General features: G+C 37.7%; 1 protein-coding gene across 1 annotated transcript in view; it reads right to left on the bottom strand.

Moving 5' to 3' along the window:
• Window positions 1-24,406, bottom strand: part of eif3m (eukaryotic translation initiation factor 3, subunit M) — a 63,444-nt gene that overhangs the window by 468 nt on the left and 38,570 nt on the right. The window contains exons 6-10 of the mRNA XM_028793876.2: window positions 21,481-21,564; window positions 19,038-19,137; window positions 7,015-7,096; window positions 946-1,089; window positions 540-600 (exon numbers count right to left, since the gene is read on the bottom strand). Coding sequence (XP_028649709.1) covers window positions 540-600; window positions 946-1,089; window positions 7,015-7,096; window positions 19,038-19,137; window positions 21,481-21,564 — 471 coding nt within the window. The remainder of the gene's footprint in view (window positions 1-539; window positions 601-945; window positions 1,090-7,014; window positions 7,097-19,037; window positions 19,138-21,480; window positions 21,565-24,406) is intronic.

The raw sequence follows: 24,406 nt of genomic DNA, 5'->3' as shown, positions 1-24,406 counted from the left end.
TGCAGATCTGACATTTATCTTGACTTTATTTTATATTTATTACTAAGAACCTTTATTAAACTATTTACTGTAAAATAACCACACACGGGCACTTCAGAGGACAATACTGTAACTAAATAAATACATGAGCAGGAAATGTGTAAAAATGAGAACAAAAGCAGTAGTGCCTCTCCTTTACTTATTATTTTGTTTTAATGGCTCTTGATTTCCTAAAACACAAAGGCTGCTGTATTGTTGAGGAGAGCGCGGTAGCCTTGACCGAGCCCTCAAATGCCAGTGCGCACACACACACACACATCAGTATTCTAGTCTTGGCTGGGTCATTAAGGGAAGTGTGCTGGAAAAAAAACGGCTTTCATTATACTAGGCAATTATAGTCATGTCTAGATTTAATAAAATTATGATAAACTACTGGTGCTTAACTCTAAACCACACAAATATCGAAGACCACTGTTGCTATAATAAAAGTAGGTGTAAATGAATCACTTATAAAACAAAACAAAAAGATTCAAGCTAAATATTAGAAGAGTAAGACCTACCTTACAACCACCTTACGCTGAGTTTGGTCAATTTTGCAATACACCATTTTTGTTCTGACAGCTAGAAAATACAAATAATGAACATTTAGCTCAGAAATAGTCACGGCATTCAAGAAGTTTTTTTCCCCCCCCAACGAAAGGAAAAAAAAAAAAAAAAAAAACCTCTTTAACAGAAACTTAAATGTAATAAAGATGAAGGCCATTCAAAATTCCTTTGGTTTTATGCCAATCTGACAACATCCTGTACAGTTCCTTTAACTACGGCCTACAAACACATCCTGTTTTTAAAATGTGTACAAAAACACGTCACTGCTGTTCTGACATATTATTAGTCACAATTACAGACTCTCAGCCTTATCTATCATTGTATTGTCAACAGATTTTTATTTTAGAAAAGCAGTAATACCGTCAATGACAAAGGCTTCCACGTCATCTGCTCCAATCTGTAGTTCTTGCTGGATTGTGTCAAAGGAAATTTCTTTGTACTCTACGGCCATCCCCATGAAAGTGAGAAGCCTCATTTTTGCCATGTTTTGCTCATGAGACAACCCTGCAACATGTCAAGATAGAGAAAAATGATTTTGTCTGCCAAGAATATGGTGAACATCACAACCTGGGCCAAGTAAACAATTCTAGGCTGATTTGCATCTTTTATTTTTTGCAATATAAAAATGTCAATTGAGTTTTCAGGTTCTCTCAGAACACACTCAATATACTTACTGCCTTAGGGTCTGCCAGTCACCACTCCTTAAAGAGACGAGCGTGGACCTAAACGGCCACAGAGAGACGATATTCACATCAGCACACACACACACTCTGCTCTGAGCTCCCGCCTCATATCCTTCAAAGTGTTTGATGCCAATGGAATTCATCCTGGTTCTTCCACATTAGAAACGTAAAGTTCACTTTCAGTGAATGAAAAGCTGATGTTAAAAAGAGCTTCATACGAGACTTCACAAAGTAATTTGAACCGCTTGCTATTTAAACGCATGTGTGCAGATCTGAGAAGTTTGTCATTATTCAGGACATTTTAAAGGACAACCTATTCACGAGTGCGCCCATTACTGTCTAAGGCATTCTTAACACTCGGTGCGGCTTCACCAGGATCCTAAGCTGTTTATGCTAAGAACGATTACACCAAAAACAACAGCAAAGGCCAACTGGTGAGTAAGCGGACTGACAACGACACCTGCTCTTTACAGTGCGTCTGTCAATTTTGAGCTTCTAAAGCCAAACATCATAACGTTTCAGAAAGACTCCTTGGCACCTCAAGGTACTAGTTCATCTGTTAATGATTTCAGTGCATTAAAAATAAAACTTTTATAAAAATGTGCAACTTGACTTAAGAGGGAAAATTCAAAGACATTTGCAAACTAATAAAAAGTCACTGAGCTAGAAAGACCTCGCAACTGCCCAAAGTCCCTTGTTGTCATACTCTGCTTATTCTCCATAACAATCAGAAAAAGGAATATATCCAAAGTTTAATTTTTCAAAAAAAAAAAAAAAAATCTGCATTTTCATAAAAGTAGTCATTTATGTAATAATGCACAATATTTGGTGTGAGAAGGAAAATTATTTTAAAGAATAAAGAAACAGTAGGCTTGGGGTAAGTGAGAGGAATGCCAGTCTCCCTTCACCAATGTACGCCAGCGTTTACACTGGACACGCGTTTGTATTCTCCAGCTTTTCTGCACATCACTGTAAATGAACTGAACAAATAGGACAGGAATGACTTACAATTTAGCTTCTTAACTGGGAAATAAACTTGTTTATTGTGAGCTAAACGAGTAACTTGATGATCTGTGCAATTAAAAGGTAAAAAATTACTAAACAAATAAGATAAAAAAAACTTATTAACATTTGTTATTTACACTGCGTAATGGAAATTCAACAGCATTGAGAGGAGAAGCTTTTACGAGTAATATACGGCATGTCCATATGGCCAATTATCAAGAGATACACCACTGACTACTTCAATAAAGTTCATTAACACTAATTATGTCCGGGCTAATCAGGACTTAAGCCCAGGAAACATAACTCACTCATCCAAATTACACCAGAGTGCGGCTACAAACTAAATGCACTTAATGGGAATACACAAGCAGCGAGAATCAATTAATGCACATTAACCTTAATTAACAAATGCAAATCACACTGAGATTATCTTAACACTGCGAGTAAACCGCTGAGACCGCATTAAACATCGACATATGTTAGGGCGATACAGTTGACAAAATACAATGCTGCTCTGGCCTAGCTTGTCAACATCTGTAATTTATAATTCGGACTAAAACTTGCCTAAAAACAATTAAGCAGTGTATGTTTGCTGTTCAGGCAGGGTTACTCAGCTTACTGAGACGGTGAATTATCACGCCACTATTTATGCATTCTTAAACAGTTATTAATTTGATGAAATATTTTGAAAACGCAAGAAACAAAAATACATTCCTTCTGTTAAAAAAGAAACTATGGAAACTTTCAAAGAAACCAAAATTAATTTACACATTCTTTAGCATAAGCTTCCTTGGGCGCACACACACACACAACACTGAATGCCTTCAGAAAATATTCAGATTCCTTCACCTTTTTCACATTTTGTTATGTTAACTTACAGCTTTATGTTAAATTGTTTAATTTCATTCTTCACCTCAACAAGTAACAATACCCCAAAATGACAAAGTGAAAATGTGATTTTAGTGTTTCATTTATAATAATAAACATTTCTTAAATAGCACATTGACACAAGTATTCAGACCCTTTGCTAAGACACTCATTACTGTGAATCCATTCTATTGATTGTCGCTGATGTGCTCAGACTTGACTCAGAAAAGCACACACCGGTCTTTAAAGTCCCAAAATTGACCGCATGTATCAAAGGAACTGCCCCAGAGCTCAGAGACAGGATAACGTGCAGGCAGAGATATGGGAAAGGCTGCCAAAGAAACTCTGCAACAATGAAGTTTGCCAAGATAACAGTGGCCTCTATAACTGATATCAAGGCAACACGTTTGGAACCGCCACGATTCTTCCAAGAGCTGGTCACCTGGAGAAGGGCCATGGTAAAGAGGAGACCAAAAGTGCAATGGTCACTCTGGATGAGCTCCACAGAACCTGAGTGAAGATGAAAGAAACTTCCAGGAGGACAACCACCACTGCAACATTCCACTGAACTGGGCTTTATGGCAGAGTGGTGGAAGGCACAACAAAGCCTGCTTGGAGTTTGCAAAAAAAGCAGCTAAATGACTTTCTGACTGAGAGAAACAAAATCCTCTGATCTGATGAAACAAAGGTTAAACTGTGTCCTGTTTGGAGGAGACCAGGCACCACTAAACACTTGTGCAGGACCATTCCAACGGTGAAGCATCATACTGTGGGGCTCTTTTCAGCAGCAGGTCCTGGGACACTAGACTGGATCGAGGGAAAGCTAAACAGATCAAAGTAAAAAGATATCCTTAATGAAATCTTGCATAAGAGCAGTCTGGACCTCAGACTGGGCTGAAGTTTCACCTTCCAGCAGGACTATAATCCTAAGCACAAAGCAAAGACAAAACAGACGCAGCTTCAGGACCACACGAATGGCCCAGCCATAACCCAGAATTGAACACAACTGAACATCTCTGGAGAGACCTGAAAATAGCTGACCACCAATGGTGTCCAACCAAGCTAATAGAGTTTGAGTGGGCCTACAGGGGACAGCAGAAAAACCCCAAATTCAGGTGTGCAAAGCTTGGTGCGTTACATTCAAGAATACTTCAGAGGCTGTACTCACTGCCAAAGTACAAAGTAAAGGGTGAGAATATTTACATTAATGGGATACTAAGCATACATTTGAAATCAATTTGCATACGTTATAAAAAGTCCTGTTTCCATTCTGGGGTACTGAGTGTTGCCTGATGAGGCAAAAAGTGAATGTAAATGATTTTAGAATAAGGGGTCAGAATACTTTCTGAATCCACATTTATTTATTTTATATTTATTTTATTATATATATATATCCATATATATATATATATACATATATATATATATATATATATATATACATACAGTGGTGTGAAAAACTATTTGCCCCCTTCCTGATTTCTTATGCTTTTGCATGTTTGTCACACAAAATGTTTCTGATCATCAAACACATTTAACCATTAGTCAAATATAACACAAGTAAACACAAAATGCAGTTTGTAAATGGTGGTTTTTATTATTTAGGGAGAAAAAAAATCCAAACCTACATGGCCCTGTGTGAAAAAGTAATTGCCCCCTGAACCTAATAACTGGTTGGGCCACCCTTAGCAGCAATAACTGCAATCAAGCGTTTGCGATAACTTGCAATGAGTCTTTTACAGCGCTCTGGAGGAATTTTGGCCCACTCATCTTTGCAAAATTGTTGTAATTCAGCTTTATTTGAGGGTTTTCTAGCATGAACCCGCCTTTTTAAGGTCATGCCATAGCATCTCAATTGGATTCAGGTCAGGACTTTGACTAGGCCACTCCAAAGTCTTCATTTTGTTTTTCTTCAGCCATTCAGAGGTGGATTTGCTGGTGTGTTTTGGGTCATTGTCCTGTTGCAGTACCCAAGATCGCTTCAGCTTGAGTTGACGAACAGATGGCCGGACATTCTCCTTCAGGATTTTTTGGTAGACAGTAGAATTCATGGTTCCATCTATCACAGCAAGCCTTCCAGGTCCTGAAGCAGCAAAACAACCCCAGACCATCACACTACCACCACCATATTTTACTGTTGGTATGATGTTCTTTTTCTGAAATGCTGTGTTCCTTTTACGCCAGATGTAACGGGACATTTGCCTTCCAAAAAGTTCAACTTTTGTCTCATCAGTCCACAAGGTATTTTCCCAAAAGTCTTGGCAATCATTGAGATGTTTCTTAGCAAAAGTGAGACGAGCCCTAATGTTCTTTTTGCTTAACAGTGGTTTGCGTCTTGGAAATCTGCCATGCAGGCCGTTTTTGCCCAGTCTCTTTCTTATTGTGGAGTCGTGAACACTGACCTTAATTGAGGCAAGTGAGGCCTGCAGTTCTTTAGACGTTGTCCTGGGGTCTTTTGTGACCTCTTGGATGAGTCGTCTCTGCGCTCTTGGGGTAATTTTGGTCGGCCGGCCACTCCTGGGAAGGTTCACCACTGTTCCATGTTTTTGCCATTTGTGGACAATGGCTCTCACTGTGGTTCGCTGGAGTCCCAAAGCTTTAGAAATAGCTTTATAACCTTTACCAGACTGATAGATCTCAATTACTTCTGTTCTCATTTGTTCCTGAATTTCTTTGGATCTTGGCATGATGTCTAGCTTTTGAGGTGCTTTTGGTCTACTTCTCTGTGTCAGGCAGCTCCTATTTAAGTGATTTCTTGATTGAAACAGGTGTGGCAGTAATCAGGCCTGGGGGTGGCTACGGAAATTGAACTCAGGTGTGATACACCACAGTTAGGTTATTTTTTAACAAGGGGGCGATTACTTTTTCACACAGGGCCATGTAGGTTTGGATTTTTTTTCTCCCTAAATAATAAAAACCATCATTTAAAAACTGCATTTTGTGTTTACTTGTGTTATATTTGACTAATGGTTAAATGTGTTTGATGATCAGAAACATTTTGTGTGACAAACATGCAAAAGAATAAGAAATCAGGAAGGGGGCAAATAGTTTTTCACACCACTGTATATATATATATACATACACACACACACACGCACGCACATACACACACAGTCTTAAAAACAAATTGTGTATGTACTGAACATCCCTTTCTATATTCAAAAAACATGACTAATTTATTAAATATTCATTTATTTTATATAATAGAAAACATTTCTATCTCACCAGGTAAACTGTATTGTAGTTTATAAAAAGTTCACCTTTCCGATAATACTTAACACAATTAACATTTATTTTCATATTTATTCATTAATATGTCAAATTTTAATGCCTCAATAAAAATTCTACCTCTCCGAGTAGTTTTAGCACAGCCAGTGACCCTTAAAGTTTAGGGGTTCAATTCAGGAAAAAAAGCAATTTTAATATCCACACTAGATTATGAGCTGGCAGTCCTTTGCCACAGTCAATTACCCAGGCGTGTGGGTGGGTCCAAGTGTTAATTACAACTCCTTTTTATACACTGTGTAAATAAAGAGCCTGCTGACATTAAAATTCCATCACTGTCTTGAGTGCCAAAGCAAATTAGCTGTATGTGCACACAAAGCAGTCTCGAATGTACTTGTTCAGCACACTTCAAAAGAAAGTCGCTTGAAATGAACTGCAGATTAATACTATCCTGGGCTTTTCAATGATCAAAAATGATCTGAAGATGCACAAAAGAAAAATCCCACAACTTCACGTAATTTTACGGGAGCACATTCACAAATTCTGAACATTTAGAGGGCTATATAAATAAAATGTCAACAGTACTGCTCAAAAACCAAAAGCTAGCATTCCTTTTAGCTTTAGTTTTTACTTAAATTCCAAAGCTTACCAAGTGAATCAATGAAGTCTTTGTTGTTTTGGTAGAACTTGACATAAGCAGCTAACTTTGCACTCACAAAGATTGTCAAAAGCTGGAAAAGGAAAGAAATAATTGTTATAATTTATCTGTATTTAAAACAAAAGAATGTCTTTTTTGTTTTTAAACTTCAGCACTGACAGGAACACCAATACACACCCACATCTGAACATCCGCTTGAAGGCTGCAGCACATTTTGCACAACAGATTAACTGAACTCTTTATTATAAAAGCACATCTAAAAAAGCAGACTGTACTTAACCCTTTTTATCTCAAACTTGCATGCTGATAAGAGCCTGTGGACATTCACTCAATAGACATCCAAAAACCACAGATAATCTTCATGAAGAGGAGCAGAGCAGGTTACTTAATAAACCTATTTTGACACAACTACTATGCCAAAGCTAGCAGTAGTGCTGTCTTACAGCCCCAGTGGACCGGCTAAAGTCTTTCTGATTACTTCATGTTCTCCAGGGACTCCAGTTTCCCTCCAATTCACACTGCTGTTCAATTTACTTTCTCTGCTGACTCTAAATAGGCCATCTTAGAGGAAATGAGAGTGCAGCATCCCAATAAAGATATTGTTCCTGCTGTGTAGCCAAAGCTGAAGTAGAATAAATGGGTGAAGAAAAAAACCCACTACCTCTGTCCCGCAGTCTACCGCGTGCTTCACTGCTTTGCTACAAGCAGCAGTTCCCCTTTGAATTCAGTAAATGAAGGGGTTTTAAACTTTTTAACCAGAGGACCCAAATAGGGCGGCACAGTGGTGCAGTGGTAGTGCTGCTGCCTCGCAGTTAGGAGACCCGGGTTTGCTTCCCGGGTCCACCCTGCGTGGAGTTTGCATGTTCTCCCCGTGTCTGCGTGGGTTTCCTCCCACAGTCCAAGGACATGCTGGTTAGGTGGACTGGCGATTCTAAATTGGCCCTAGTGTGTGCTTGGTGTGTGGGTGTGTTTGTGTGTGCCCTGCGGTGGGTTGGCACCCTGCCTGGGATTGATTCCCTGCCTTGTGCCCTGTGTTGGCTGGGACTGGCTCCAGCAGACCCCCGTGACCCTGTGTTCGGATTCAGCAGGTTGGAAAATGGATGGATGGATGGACCCAAATAAGAAAATCAGTACCATACTGGGACCTAAGGAAAGGATTATTACCATAACAACAGCAGAACCATAAAAAGACAAATGACAATGGCTACATAATAAAAATAATAAGTGTTTTTGCTTCCTTTCAGTAATACTTCTCATGTATAAAACAGAAAAATGTAAAATATAATTTGTGAAAACCATACTCCATCCAAATCTGCTGATGCTGAGCAGAGAGGCATTGGAAGCCTATCGTAGCAAGCATAGGGCACAAAGCAGGAACAACCCCTGAACAGGATGAACACCTACGGACACACACTAGGGCCAGTTTAGCGCTGCCAGTCCAGCTAACCTGTATGTGATTGAGCAGTGGGAGGACACAGGAGCACCTCGAAGAAACACACACACACACACAGGGAGCACCTGAGGCTCAGGCCTAAAACAACTGCAATCAAAACTGGAAGAGATTTCAGAGGGCTATCACTGCTGTGAAAACGCTTTGTGCGCGATTCAGAAAAGCAGAAAAATTCTTGGGGTACAGCGCAAGGATATGAGGATTTCTGAAAGGAGACAAGGTGCTGGATAAGGAACGGAATAGATTACAAATGAATTTAATGATGCAGCTTATTTACCTCGTCTGTCTTAAATAATATTTTTTTTTATTTTAAAAATGATTAACAATACATTTATCTAATTATGTTTGCAAATATTATTATGTCCTGGGTTCCATTAAAAAAATTCAATTAACCAAGTTAAAATAAATAAATAAATAAAAACAAAAAGCTAAACTATTCCATAAAAAACATAACCACTAAATGTATTTTAGATGAGTGATGGAGTAAATCTTCTAAAAGACCAGAGACCAACTGACATCTTGCTGAGTATCTACGGTTTATCTTAACCTTTTCATATTTTCTGTTGTTCCTGTAGTTTTCAGTGATCTAACAAACACATCCTTCACAATACCAGCAGACGGACATTTATCAGAGCACTTTCAAACAGTGTGACAAGAAGGAATTCTGCACAGAGGCAATTCCCTTCACCTTACAAGCTCATCTGTCAGTTCCTATTCTCTATCCCTTTCTACTACGCATTTTTACTGTTAAGTCTTCTCAGATGAACTGTTTAATAGGCTGGGACATGGGAGTTGAGAAAAACAATTTTTGTGCCACAGAAATGAAACCTATTCTTGATGTTTTGTGTTTTTTCTCAAAAAAAAAAGTGCCACATGAAAATGTATTATTAAATTATGAATAACTATACAACTCCTAGGTCAGGAAATGCACTTGGCACATTCAGAAACTGAAAATACTATCTACCCTTACAAGTATGATACCACTCCAAACACCTTACATTTATAACAAAGGGTTATTATATATAGGATTTATGAGAGCGAAGATTAAAAACTCAGGAAAGATAAAAGGCAGTTGAACAGAAATATTGCAGAAAGGGCAAAAGATGACGCAAAGAGATTCAGTAATTTAGCAGTAAACAATATTAAGGAGGACAGAAGAATATTAGGAACACCAAGGGTGAATTAAAATATAGTTCACAATGTCTTTTCAAAACATCAACGATTTACAATTCCATTGCCTTGGGGTGGGGAGGTTTGGGAGAGGTGAAGACAAGCTTGTGGATTACAAATAATTAGCTGCTCTGCCAATGTACCGCAGAAACAAGTCTACACTGAGCGATCATGGGGGACTGGTGTGCAGGCATTTGAGCTCAGGACGTAGTAGTTTGGTTCTCTCATAGATTGTTACAACTTCGTGATATTTGGTAATGCTATTACGATGATGAAAAGGTGATTTGTTCCATGTTTATTTAAAATTTGCTACAAATCACAATGCCATATAAGCATGAAACCCTAAAATTAGATCTGCTGCATAATGAATTGGATTTGAATAAATGTCCACCAGCAGTAAACTAGAAGTGACTAATTTACTTTTACTCACTCAAACACAACATCCTCATTTGTACTCTTTGTACTATTTTCTGAACAAAAAAAGGAACTCAGAAGGTATTATAGAAAAAAATCTTGCTTCGTTGTGTTTGATTTTATTGTGGCTTGGCTACTGCACATATTTTTGTTACCTTATCATGTGTGCAAGTGAGATGCTACGAAAAGCACACAACAATGGTATTATGAGCTAGCACAGGCTTTTTAAAAAATGTAAGTCACTGTTTTGATATATAGTGTAATTTGTTTATTTTACATTTATTATCTTGTGTACATATTATACTGTAATTACATTCCTATTTATCTGAAAGCAGTGCTTGAAATGGAACCAAATTACTATCAGTACTTAGTCAGCATCTTGTTCCTCCTCCTAATTCAGGACTACTACCTACTTTTACACAGTGGGGCGGGGGCTCCTCCTTGGAGGTCGGAGCGCATCTATATTAGTATAGGATATCAAAGGGGGAGGAGTCTCCTTGAAACTTCAAGCACCGCTGGTACCTGCCCATTTCAAGGGCTGCCAACAAGAGCAAACAAGCACCACCACACTGCCACTTTTCTTGTCTGACTCCTGAATCTCACTTCATAAGTTATGCAAAATATAACACCCAAAAAGATAGGCTCCAGTTGCCTCATGACCAAGCCTAGGATAAGAGGGTTAGAAAAACAGATGGTGAATGAAAAGTATTGTAATGCTCATGACAAGTTGGTTTAGCCTGGGGACCAATCACCTACAGTATGAGCTGAAACTCCACCATGCAAATAAGTGGCTTCTGGGGACCCTTTAAAAAGAGCAATCCTTCCAAGCCTGCAAAAGAATTCCAACTTGTGTGGCCACTGTAAGTGATCAATTTTATGGACAGTGAGGTACTTAAAGGAGTGATGTAAAGAGCGTGAAACCATGGACACTCTGGGTCTGCTAGCAATGCAGGGCTACAAAGATGTCTGCACTCTTCCCATTCAAACTTGCGTGTGATGCACTCAGGCTGCCTTTCCTCAGCTATTGCACACCCCTGCTAAAGTAGCTAAACACAGGAATTTCATGTGCCTCCTTCTGGGAATATGAGTGCCTGACAACTGTCTTGTAAGGCATGTGAAAAAAAAAAGAAAAAAAAATGGAAAAAGGAAATTTTTTGCAAAAGTTTGGAGACGATCAACAATGTTTTATTAAATCAACTATTTGTCTAGCCATCAGTAATAGACAATATTATCAACCTTCAGCCAGACCCTAACAGTGAATGTTCTGAACTTACAATTCTCTTATGTTTTAACATGCAAAAAAGTAGATAACCTCCCAAAACAGTTCCAATAAAGTACTTCATGATTTGAAATTGAAGATGGAATGGTGCTGATTTGGATTAAAATGGATAAACCAAAACAAAATGCTGGAAATGTGTAACATTCATTTATACTATATAAACCCTTCATAAATACTTTATGAAAATCTTCAACCCAATCAAAACCCAACCTCAAGCATCACTAGCCCATATGTTTTGGAAATGCACTAAATTAACATAAGTTTGGACAAAATGTTTACATGTGTCTCAGATAGACTCGGTGTTACAGTAACTCCTTAATCCATTCATGGCGATATTTGGTGTACACTTGGGTTGTACTTAAGTACATTGGGATACATTAATTGTAACATTTATACCACAATACTAGCTCACAGATTTATCTTGCTTAATTAGAAGAATCCCAACCCTCTTTCTAGAACTCAGTGGGTAAGTGACATTCTACATTATGTCAAAAAATGTAAATTTCTCTTGGAAGATACGCCTAAAACATTTTTAAAATATGGCAAGAATTTATTAATATTATTTCAGAACAAGCATGCTGAGCCTATGCTTGATTAAACAATAACACAAGAATCAGTTTTTAAAGAGTTTCATTTTATTGCTCGTTTTTCTCGTTCTTCCAGGTAGGGATTAAATCCTGTTTTGCCGCTTTCTCCTTTGTATTAATTTCAAAGTAAATGGTTGTATAGGTTGTATATTTATTACTATAAATGTTTGTGAAGCACCATCTGATGAAGGACAGAGATATAACCAGATGGACCCAGACACTTGTCCTTTTATTTATAACCTAATGCAGAATGCAGCATCATCAATGATTCCAAGCAAGTTTAGGGGCACTTTTCTTTCTATTTTCATTAATACTTTAAAGCTACTTTACCTTAGCTTTAATAATAAGGCAAACATGATCAGTAACCTTAGTACAATTTTAATTAGGTGAATTAAGACAACAATTACTGCTTCTCCCTTTTCTCAGAAACAGTAGTTTCTGAGGTGCGGTGTGTCCACCTATTCAGGAGTTGTATTCACATGCTAATAAAATGTAAACAGGTGTTAGGCTCCAAGGAGGGACACAGCTGTAGAGTATAATGTCCACTTGCATTGCATGTTGAGGTGCCCCTTCATCCATTCATATACAGTAATCCCTCGCTACTTCGCGGTTCACTTTTTGCGGATTCACGACTTCGCGGATTTTATATGTAAGCATATCTAAATATAACACGCAGATTTTTCGCTGCTTCGCGGGTTTCTGCGGACAATGGGTCTTTTTACTTCTGGTATTTGCTTCCTCAGTTGGTTTGCCCAGTTGATTTCATACAAGAGATGCTATTGGCGGATGGCTGAGAAGCTACCCAATCAGAGCACGCAGTTAAGTTCCTGTGTGCTGCTGATTGGCTCAGCGACGGAGTGCTGCATTAACCAGGAAGTTTCATCTCACTCATTCAGCATTAACGTGCTCTTGCTACTGCTTCAGGGGATTATCACCTTCATTGTCATCATTTTTACTGCGCAGCATATTCATCACCATCATCACGTCATATATAGCTACATGTACTTCGCTATACAGTAAGTGTAAACTTATCTACCGATTTCATATTGCTTAGCAGTTGTCCCTGTTATTAATAGAGTAAAGGGTGGGTTGTAAACAATACAGGGAGGGTTTAAAAACGTCCAAATACACGTTAAATAATTAAATAAATATGGTGTCCCTACTTCGCGGAAATTCAGTTATCGCGGTTGGCCTTGGAACCTACCTCCCGCGATAAGTGAGGGATTACTGTACTGCCAAACCACACAATGGTAATGATAATCTATTTTTCCAATAGTTGATGATGCTGGACATGGCATATTTTGAACATTAGGCTGGCGATGCTTTCCAAACCTGGCGTGCATTAGGATGGGGCAACTCAGAATAGCATTTAGCAAATTGCCATAGCATACTGGGTTTTGTTGGACCCTTGATATGGCTCAGGGAAAAAAGAAATTGCATGTATGCGCTGTGCCTTTGGAAAAAAAAAAAAAAAAAAAAAATCAGTTCCCCAGTGCCATGTATTTTTTTTGCGGTGGTCCCTTCCAACCAGAGGAAAGTAGCAATACTTGCCGTTGTTCTTAGTGTGAAGATTGTGTTCTTAGTGTGAAGATTGTGTTTCGGAAGAGTAGAGTTTACTAAAATTGATGTTTATTCAAAGGAAATTACAACACAAAAAGTTTCATACTTGGCCTGTACAGTACAATCAGTGCACAGTGAAAACTTTTCACGTTTCCACACTAGAATCAATGAAAGATGTATGGTAAGGTTTTAGCCTGCTTAAATTGTCCCAGTATCTAAAGAACATATAAAAGGGAAGTGAACAAGAGAAAGTGAAAGCTGTACTCATGATACGGTAAATAAAATAAGCATGTCATGACACATATACTAATTTTATACAGAGGTCAAGTAGCACACGGTGAAAGGCTCATTATGACACAAATATTTTTATATTGAGCTTATAGCGCACAATGAATGACTACAATCATTTTGTTTTACTTTATATATTTACATGGTGTGTGATTTTTTTTACCCCCCCGTATATGGAGTTATAATTCGGAAAAATTGCTATCTTTCTCTCATAGTTCTACTTTATTTCTTACAAACTTGCACTGAAAGTTGCATGTTTATTGTGTGTGTGTTTCTTGCTGTGACCACACCTATTTGTTTTGCAACCCAGCAATCTCTAATCAGCCGCTGTGAGTGAAACCTCTAAACAACATGCTAGTTTGCCTGTTTTCTTGATTAGCGTGGGTAGGTTTATTACCTCATCTTACGTGTGGATAGCCACCCTTAATACATATTCAGCAAATAGACGCCACTTCTCTGCCCACTGTCATTTTTCTTGAAAAAGATTATAGTAAAACGTTTTTAGCATCTTGTCAGCCTTTCTGAGTTGAATATATGACTTTTTTGGTATATTCAGGTACTCAGGACCAAGGTTATTATAGTTAACGAAAACTAAAATCAAAACTGAAACTATTATTAAAAAAACATTTTCGTAAACTGAAATAAAATAATTAACAAAACCGAAATGAAAAACTAAAACTAAACGAAACTATTAAAGTTGCTGGAAAGACTAACTGAAATAATAATTTACTAAAATACTTTTAGTTTTTGAATGAATATTTTTGCCATTAGTCTTTAACCCTTGTAAGGTTTTAACTCAAACAGAAAGTCATCCACCACGAGCCGCCCGCATATATTCATCCAGTGAACAAGGCTGGTGAAGGACGGCGGCTGTTCACACAGCATTTGCGGTGACACAGCAAGCTTCGTGTGGGTGCGTAAAACGTGAGAAATAGAAAGCGATCTGCGTGCCGCCTTTCTTTGTGCTTGTTCTATATCAAGATGTAATTCAAACGGCTGAAATCAGAATATGCTGGTCAACAAAACGTTTACCATATGGATAGAAAAATCATGAGTGAGTAACGTATATTTCCCCGTTGTCTGCTTTTTGTTGACAGCAATTCACCTGCTACTTTGCACAGGAGAAATCGTTTTTACTTTCTCATATACTAAGTATAGAGAAAGTATAGTAATCATGAAAAAAATCAACCTCAATATTTTGATGAATCTTGACGTTATAGACTAACCTGTGTCCAACAATACTGTTTTTTGTAATTGTGTGTGTGCGTGTGTAAACACGATAACTCAAAAACGCAACTAGATAGATGGATGAAATTCGGCATGTGGTTGTTACACCACAATTGTAGATCTGTATTAACTTTTGGGCCAAATCCATCACCTGGAACTGGTACTTTACCTGAACACATACTCGATTTTTTTTTATTTTTACAGCTGCAGAGTCCGATTTATTCAACTTTACTTTTATAATAATCGTTCAATATATTATTAATTGGATTTGTTGTTGATGGTTCCTTAATGTACATAATATAAAAACAATCATTGTCTTGCGTTTTACTCCTCATATATCCATCCCCATATCTGAGTATACAAGAAAGTCGAGGGCAGGCTACTCCCGGTTTTTGACAATAAAACGGCACTGATCGAGAGACTGACTAGGTCATCATACAAGATCAGCATATTGTTGCTGACCAATCACTTTTGCTTTAAAAACATCGTTTAACAATGAAGCGATACAAACAAAGGTACAGAGTCTGCCAAGTGATGAAAAACTAAACATACTGATAGGTTTTTGTATTTGTTCCATATTTATTAATTTATCTTTTTTAGTTCATATTCACAACTCAAAATACCTGATATTGTGAAAGTAATCCATTAGCAGAATTATATTTTAAAATATTTGTCTCCCTTTTTTCAATGTTTTTCTCTCTTTCTCAAAATAGATAGTTGAAATAATAAAACAATTCTTTTTGTTCTTAACTTCAGCCTTATCATACATATTGCATACCAGGGATTTTTCCTGCCTTGTATCCAAATCTGCTGAGGTAGACTCCAGATTTCCTGCAATCCTACTCTGGATAAGCAGGTTTAGATAATGTATATGTTGTTTTTAATCTCAGATGCTGTCTGTTGTTTTATGCCCGTCTGTACTCCAATTACCTGTTCTTGCTCTGCTCATTGTCGGTTTACCGTCTTTTATGGTTGTCTATTCAAGACTCACTGCCCCTAACCTTGACACTACATGCTTGTTGTTCTTTGTTTGTTTCTCTTTGTGGGGTCTGCACATTCATTCAAGTCTAAGAGCCCTGTTCTTCCTAAGCCCCTGTGATTTTTGAGAAAATATTTTACAAATTATAAAATTGTGTAAAATTGTTCATATTCAGTGTCTAGTTTTGATTAATCAGACAAAAACAAAACCATATAGTGTAGTAAGCTTCCACTAACATTAAACTCGTATCCAAATCTGTTAAGTGTACAGTTCTGTCTGATTGTGACACAAAACTAACTCCGTAGGCGCTCCATGCCATAATTACTAAAACTAAAACTGAAACTAATATTTATAAAAATAAAATAGAAATGTCTTTTTTGTCAAATAAAAACTAAACTAAAACTAAAAAGACACAATGAAGGAAAACTAAAACTAAACTGAATTTCCAAGTAAGGTCAGAAAAAATATAGAAATAAAAACTAATATAAAAAACGCAAAACTATAATAACCTTGCTCAGGACCTTCAAGAATATACTTCACTAATCAAAAAGCTTCACCACAATGGTCTAGTGTATGTTTTCACAAAATTCTTGTACATGTTGAGAGTCGCACTTTACAATTTTTGCATTTCTGGAGCAATCTAGAACCTGACTATGATCCTGACCCACTTACTGTCTGCATATTATAGCAGAGTTTGTGCTGAAAATAAAAAATGTAACACTTTGGCATCATTATTTGAAATGCTGTTTAAATTTGCACAAATGTCACAGTATAGCTGAATCACCAAAGGTCCTTCACTGTCTCCAAAGGGTTAAGGTGGATATTTGATTTGAGTGGCATGCCACTGTAATGTTCTGGTATTTTAAAATAAAATATATATTAAAATCATTTAAAAAATAAAGGAAATAGCTATGCACTGGAGATATACTGTATGTATGTGCTACAAACTAGCAAATACCCTCCTATTAAACAAGGGTATTTCAGTATTAATTGAAAAAACAAAACTTTTGCACCACCATTTCTGATTTTGATTAATCTTAATATATGAATTACACTTGCCTTCTACAGCTCAGAAATACTTATTATTTTTTAATCACTTCCAATTCCTGCTTCAGAAATGTTATTTATGAAATGTTGAATGAAACCACAGTGGTCACAGAAAATTAACATACAAGTAAAATTTGCAAGGATAATGCAGGTGATGGAGTTACAGTGCATCCGGAAAGTATTCACAGTGCATCACTTTTTCCACATTTTGTTATGTTACAGCCTTATTCCAAAATGGATTAAATTCATTTTTTTCCTCAGAATTCTATACACAACACCCCATTAATGACAACGTGAAAAAAGTTTACTTGAGGTTTTTGCAAATTTATTAAAAATTAAAAAAAACTGAGAAATCACATGTACATACATATTCACAGCCTTTGCTCAATACTTTGTCGATGCACCTTTGGCAGCAATTACAGCCTCAAGTCTTTTTGAATATGATGCCACAAGCATTGCACACCTATCCTTGGCCAGTTTCGCCCATTCCTCTTTGCAGCACCTCTCAAGCTCCATCAAGTTGGATGGGAAGCGTCGGTGCAAAGTCATTTTAAGATCTCTCCAGAGATGTTCAATCGGATTCAAGTGTGGGCTCTGGCTGGGTCACTCAAGGACATTCACAGAGTTATCCTGAAGCCACTCCTTTGATATCTTGGCTGTGTGTTTAGGGTCGTTGTCCTGCTGAAAGATGAACCATCGCCCCAGTCTGAGGTCAAGAGCGCTCTGGAGCAGGTTTTCATCCAGGATGTCTCTGTACATTGCTGCAGTCATCTTTCCCTTTATCCTGACTAGTCTCCCAGTTCCTGCCGCTGGAAAACATCCTCACAGTAGGATGCTGCCACCACCATTCTTCACTGTAGGGATGGTATTGGCCTGGTGATGAGCGGTGCCTGGTTTCCTCCAAACATGATGCCTGGCATTCACACCAAAGAGTTCAATCTTTGTCTCAGCAGACCAGAGAATTTTCTTTCTCATGGTCTGAGAGTCCTTCAGGTGCCTTTTGGCAAACTCCAGCGGGCTGCCATGTGCCTTTTACTAAGGAGTGGTTTCCGTCTGGCCACTCTACCATACAGGCCTGATTGGTGGATTGCTGCGGAGATGGTTGTCCTTCTGGAAGGTTCTCCTCTCTCCACAGAGGACCTCTGGAGCTCTGACAGAGTGACCATCAGGTTCTTGGTCACCTCCCTGACTAAGGCCCTTCTCCCCCGATCGCTCAGTTTAGATGGCCGGCCAGCTCTAGGAAGAGTCCTGGTGGTTTCGAACTTCTTCCACTTACGGATGATGGAGGCCAATGTGCTCATTGGGACATTCAAAGCAGCAGAAAAATTTCTGTAACCTTCCCCAGATTTGTGCCTCGAGACAATCCTGTCTTGGAGGTCCACAGACAATTCCTTTGACTTAATGCTTGGTTTGTGCTCCGACATGAACGGTCAACTGTGGGACCTGATATAGACAGGTGTGTGCCTTCTAAATCATGTCCAATCAACTGAATTTTACCACAGGTGGACTCCAATTAAGCTGCAGAAACATCTCAAGGATGATCAGGGGAAACAGGATGCACCTGAGCTCAACTTTGAGCTTCATGGCAAAGGCTGTGAATACTTATGTACATGTGCTTTCTCAATTTTTTATTTTTAATAAATTTGCAAAAATCTCAAGTAAACTTTTTTTCACATTTTCATTATGGGGTGTTGTGTGTAGAATTCTGAGGAAACAAAATGAATTTAATCCATTTTGGATAAGGCTGCAACATAACAAAATGTGGAAAATGTGATGCGCTGTGAATACTTTCTGAGACTCCTGCGCTATCTTGGTGCTACACAGTACATCTTTAAAGTGAAGAAGAGAAAAAGGTGCTGATATAGTATACTGTAAATAGAGCAAGGGACTATAAATTATAGCTACAGGGGACCAAAACTACATGTACCAACTTTTAAGCTCTCGGTCTCAACCAATACAAAATGTAAATATAACTCAAAAACAACAAAAAAAAAGATTTAAGATTGAACTCACATCATGTATAAGTTCCCCTTCCAGAAACCTAACTGGCTTGAGTATGAGGAGATGATCAAAAAGAAAGGTGTTAGGATCCTTCAAAGCACGTACAATACACCTGTTTGGGGAGACAAAAACTTTGAATACCAAACTATAGCAACAATATATTTTCCAAACACAATGTTTTCTTAATGTTAATGTTGTATCAATATATACATCTCCATAATACAGTAATCAGATAGCAACAAGACCGTGGGGGGAACAATGGGGGGCGGGGGGAATACTGCAGATGAATGACATGTGGAAAAAGTGAAGGCCAAAGCAAAATGTGTTGGCTGTAGAGAAGGGCTATCAATTACAAATTCAGTTGGGACAGATTTTCAAACCAAGAAATGTAGCTGGGCCAGACAACACCAACATACTTCTCTGTTGCAACTGTTGGCATACAGAGTGTCATAAGTCTAGATTAGGTTAGGTAGACTTAATGTGAAACACTAAGGAAGTCGCTAGGTCACTCTATATTATTGTTACAGCATGCAAAACATCAAGAGGTACTGTGTGTGCAAATCATTTCAACAGACTTTAATGAAGTGATAGTGACCGCGAAGATTATACAGAAAGTAATAGCATGTGGAAAATGTAGGCATACAGGAGTTCCAAAACTACCTGAAGCAGGTGTAGCCACTATCAACATTGTGGCTTTTTCAAGAAACAGAAGACAAGACACAGAATTTGAACTGCCCAACCCACAGAAATACATGAGTGTCTAAATTTAAAGGTTAAGTACGCAACACTGAAGGTTTTGAGAAACAGGTAGAGAGATTGAGAGCTGCTCTAGCAGAGAACCACAAATGGAAAGAAATACACTTTCCAAACACCACCACCTTGCCTTCTTTGTGCAGAGTTCTTTACCAGTTTCTACAACCTGGTGAGATAAGAATTTGAAATACTGTTGATTTTTAGGTCAACTTATCAGGAGGATAAGGAGTTGTCATACATTGCAGATATTAAGCATTTCAAAGAAATACAAATACAGAAACTGCACTAAAGAGGTAGGCTAAATTAGGCTGTGTGCTTAAATTCTGAAGGTAGCCTAATTTAAACATTAAATTGTCCCGACAACAGTCTATTTGTTAAAAAAACAGGATCATATAGATATAGCATCACATATCACAATATATCATATTACTCTCTCTAGTGCTTTAAGTATCTATAAAACACACTGGATCATATCCTGGGGAGGATGTGCTATTATACAGACTGGCTTAAACATGGACTGGAATCATCTCAACTATTTAACAGTTGATACAACCTAGACCAACACTTGTAGAAAACTTAACATTAAAAAGGAAGATACAGTAATCCCTCGCTATATCGCGCTTCGCCTTTCGCAGCTTCACTCTATCGCGGATTTTATATGTAAGCATATTTAAATATATAACGCAGATTTTTTGCTGGTTCACGGATTTCTGCGGACAATGGGTCTTAATTTCTGGTACATGCTTCCTCAGTTGGTTTTGCCCAGTTGATTTCATACAAGGGACGCTATTGCAGATGGCTGAGAAGCTACCCAACTTACTTTTCTCTCTCTCTGACATTCTCTGCTCCTGACGGAGGGGGTGTGAGCAGGGGGGCTGTTCGCACACCTAGACGATACGGACGCTCGTCTAAAAATGCTGAAAGATTACCTTCACGTTGCTCCCTTCTGTGCAGCTGCTTCGTGAAGAGACATGCTGCACGGTGCTTCGCATACTTAAAAGCTGGAAGGGCACGTATTGATTTTTGATTGTTTGTTTTTATCTGTCTCTCTCTCTCTCTGACATTCTCTGCTCCTGACAGAGGGGGTGTGAGCTGCTGCCTTCATTGCAACTGCTTATACGGCGGTGCTTCGCATACTTAAAAGCCAAACAGCCCTATTGATTTGTTTTGCTTTTCTCTCTCTCTCTCTGACATTCTCTGCTCCTGACGCGCACTCCTTTGAAGAGGAAGATATGTTTGCATTCTTTTAATTGTGAGACGGAACTGTCATCTCTGTCTTGTCATGGAGCACAGTTTAAACTTTTGAAAAAGAGACAAATGTTTGTTTGCAGTGTTTGAATAAAGTTCCTGTCTCTCTACAACTTCCTGTGTTTCTGTGCAAATCTGTGACCCAAGCATGACAATATAAAAATAACCATATAAACATATGGTTTCTACTTCGCGGATTTCACCTTTCGCGGGGGGTTCTGAACGCAACCCCCGCGATCGAGGAGGGATTACTGTACTGTATTTTTTCTTGTCTGAGCAGTGGACTTCATTAGCAATGTCTTCATATATCTTCAAAAAGACACATAGCTTGAAGAAAATCATGGTATAAAATGGTAAAACACCTACAAGTAACCCTAAACTGTATCAAATAGATCAGAAAACGGATGGTAGCAAAACCTACACACAAATTTAACTGTCATTTAAAAAATGATACCTGTGAGCATCAACTCTTGCTTGTGAGGCATTGTCCTCTGTGTAGCTTCCCAGCAGTTCTACCATAACTTTTGCTGCAGGATCACTGCAATGAAATAAGGGATTACATTTGACATTGTCACACAAGTTTAATTAACATTTTATTATTTTCAATACTGCCATTTTATGGTACTATAATTTCAATTTAGTGTACTTAATTAAACTATTTTTCCACAGCTGTGATCAGTATCATAACTCTTATGAGCATTTTGCAGAGGAAGATTTCATTTACTATTATACCGGTTTTCTTACAGCAGTCAGCTGATGAGTTATGAGACATATGTTAAACCACTTCTGTACAACTATCCCCACCCAAAATCTCTACAAACTGTCTTATAAATTTTGCACATAAAAAGGTTCTGAATCAACAAACATGCATTTCATTAAAAATATACATATAAGTTAATTGATAAAAGAAACAACCATGTAGGTGCCTTTGGATATTACTGCATATTCTAAATTGCCCCTTGATATTAATACAGTTTACTGAATCTAATCTAATGTGTTAATTCTATAATTAGCAGTCAATTACAAATATAGGCTGTAATTCATTTGTGTGAGTGTATAGTGGATAGCACTGCTGCATTTTAGATCCAGCGCAATGGATTTCAATGCTGTGGCTGGACTAGTGATGTCATAATACCAAAATTTTCATATTCAATACCAATACCAGTGAAATTTTGATACTCAATGACTATCAATACCATGGTAAAAACAGAAATCTGTTTTGGTAGCTTTTTATGAAGCCCTTATGAACTAATAGGTTTTTGGCATTACTGCAGCTAAATTACATACCCATAAATAAATGGCTGTTACTCGTTTATTACAATAAAGGAGATACAAATGGCAGAACAGCAGAGACTACAACACTTTGAATTTGTAAAAGAAATTTAAAAAAAAATTGGTGCTTTAGAGATTTCTCTCCAAAAAACTGGATTTTAGAGTATATAATCAAGACAACCCTGGAATCAAATTTATTTTGTGCCCCAACCTGTCAGTTATCATTGTGCCAATTTAGATGTCGTATCATAGAACTGCAAAATTGTACTGTTTTGGCAAAAGTATCCTTCTTTTTGGAAACATTGTTCCTTTTTGGAAATATTTAGTCTCTTGCACGTAAACAATCTCTCAAAAAAAGCATTGTAGTTGCAGTTATGTATTTTTTTTTTAATATAAATATAGACACAAACACTTTATATCACTCTGAAACAACAAGCAAACAATTTGTATCTATATATGTATATACTCATCCAAACCTTTACTTTCAAAATTATTTTTCATGGCAGTTCTTGCAACAATTTCATCTACCCCTACTCAAGAAAAATAATCTCGACTCCAATGCTTTTGAAAATTTTAGACCTATTTCTAACCTGCCTTTCTAAGTAAAATTCTAGAGAAGGCAGTCATTATGCAGCTTAATGACCACCTCAATAAACATGCGATTCTTGATAAGTTTCAGAACAAATCACAGTACAGAAACTGCACTTGTTAAAGTAGTCAATGACTTGCGGGTAAATGCAGACAGAGGCCATTTATCTGTTCTCATCCTCTTAGATTTGAGTGCCGCATTTGATACCACTGGTCACAATATTCTTAGAAATCGCCTTAGTCAGTGGGTGGGCCTCTCTGGCAGTGTCTTAAATTGGTTTGAATCCTACCTGACAGGTAGAAAATTCTTTGTTAGTTCTGGTAATTATACTTCAAAGACACATGATATTTTTATATGGTGTTCCACAAGGCTCTATCCTGGTTCAGCTGCTCTCTTCAATCTACATGCTTCCATTAGGTCAGATTATCTCGGGGCATAACGTGAGCTACCACAGCTATGCTGATGACACGCAGCTGTACTTATCAATAGCACCTGATGACCCCGACTCTGTTGTTTCACTAACACAATGTCTTACTTGTGTTTCAAAGTGGATGAGTAGTAATTTTCTCAAGCTAAATAAAGAGAAAACTGAAATTTTAGTGATAGGCAATAATGGATATAATGAGGTTATTAGAAATAAACTTGATGCATTAGGATTAAAAGTCAAGACGGAGGTAAAGAATTTAGGGCAACTGTTGACTGTGACCTGAATTTTAAATCACAAATTAATCAGATCACTACGACAGCATTTTTTCACTTAAGAAACATAGCAAAGGTTAGACCTCTTATCATTGAAAGATGCTGAAAAATTAGTTCACGCTTTTGTTTTTAGTCGACTAGATTACTGTAACACACTCCTATCCGGACTTCCCAAAAAAGACATCAATCGATTCCAACTAGTGCAGAATGCAGCTGCTAGAATCCTAACTAGGAAAAGAAAATCCAAGCACATTTCTCCAGTTTGATGTCACTACACTGGTTACCTGTGTCATTCAGAATTGACTTTAAAATACTGCTTATGGTTTATAAAGCCTTAAATAATCTCGCTCCATCTTATATATTGAAATGTCTGACATCTTATATTCCAAATCATAACCTTAGATCTTCAAATGAGTGTCTGCTTAGAAATCCAAGAGCTAAACTTAAAAGAAGTGGTGAGGCGGCCTTCTGCTGTTATGCACCTAAAATCTGGAATAGCCTGCCAAAAGGAATTCACCAGGCTAATACGATAGAGCACTTTGAAAATCTACTAAAAACATATTACTTTAACATGGCTTTCCCATAACTTCATTTTAATTTAATCCTGATGCTCTGCATATTCAATTAATTATCATTACTATTCATGGTGCTCCAAAATCCGTACTAACCCCTACTTTCCTCTTCTGTTCTTTTTCCGGTTTTCTGTGGTGGCGACCTGCGCCACCACCACCTAATCAAAGCACCATGATGTCCCCACATGGATGGATTAAAGGCCAGAAGTCCATGTGACTGTCGTCATCAAGTCCTTCCATGAAAACCC

The sequence above is a fragment of the Erpetoichthys calabaricus genome, chromosome 2 (genome assembly GCF_900747795.2).
Source record: "Erpetoichthys calabaricus chromosome 2, fErpCal1.3, whole genome shotgun sequence".
NCBI lineage: Eukaryota > Metazoa > Chordata > Cladistia > Polypteriformes > Polypteridae > Erpetoichthys > Erpetoichthys calabaricus.
Note: the sequence above shows the minus strand (reverse complement) of the source record. Positions and strands in the feature narration are given on the sequence as shown.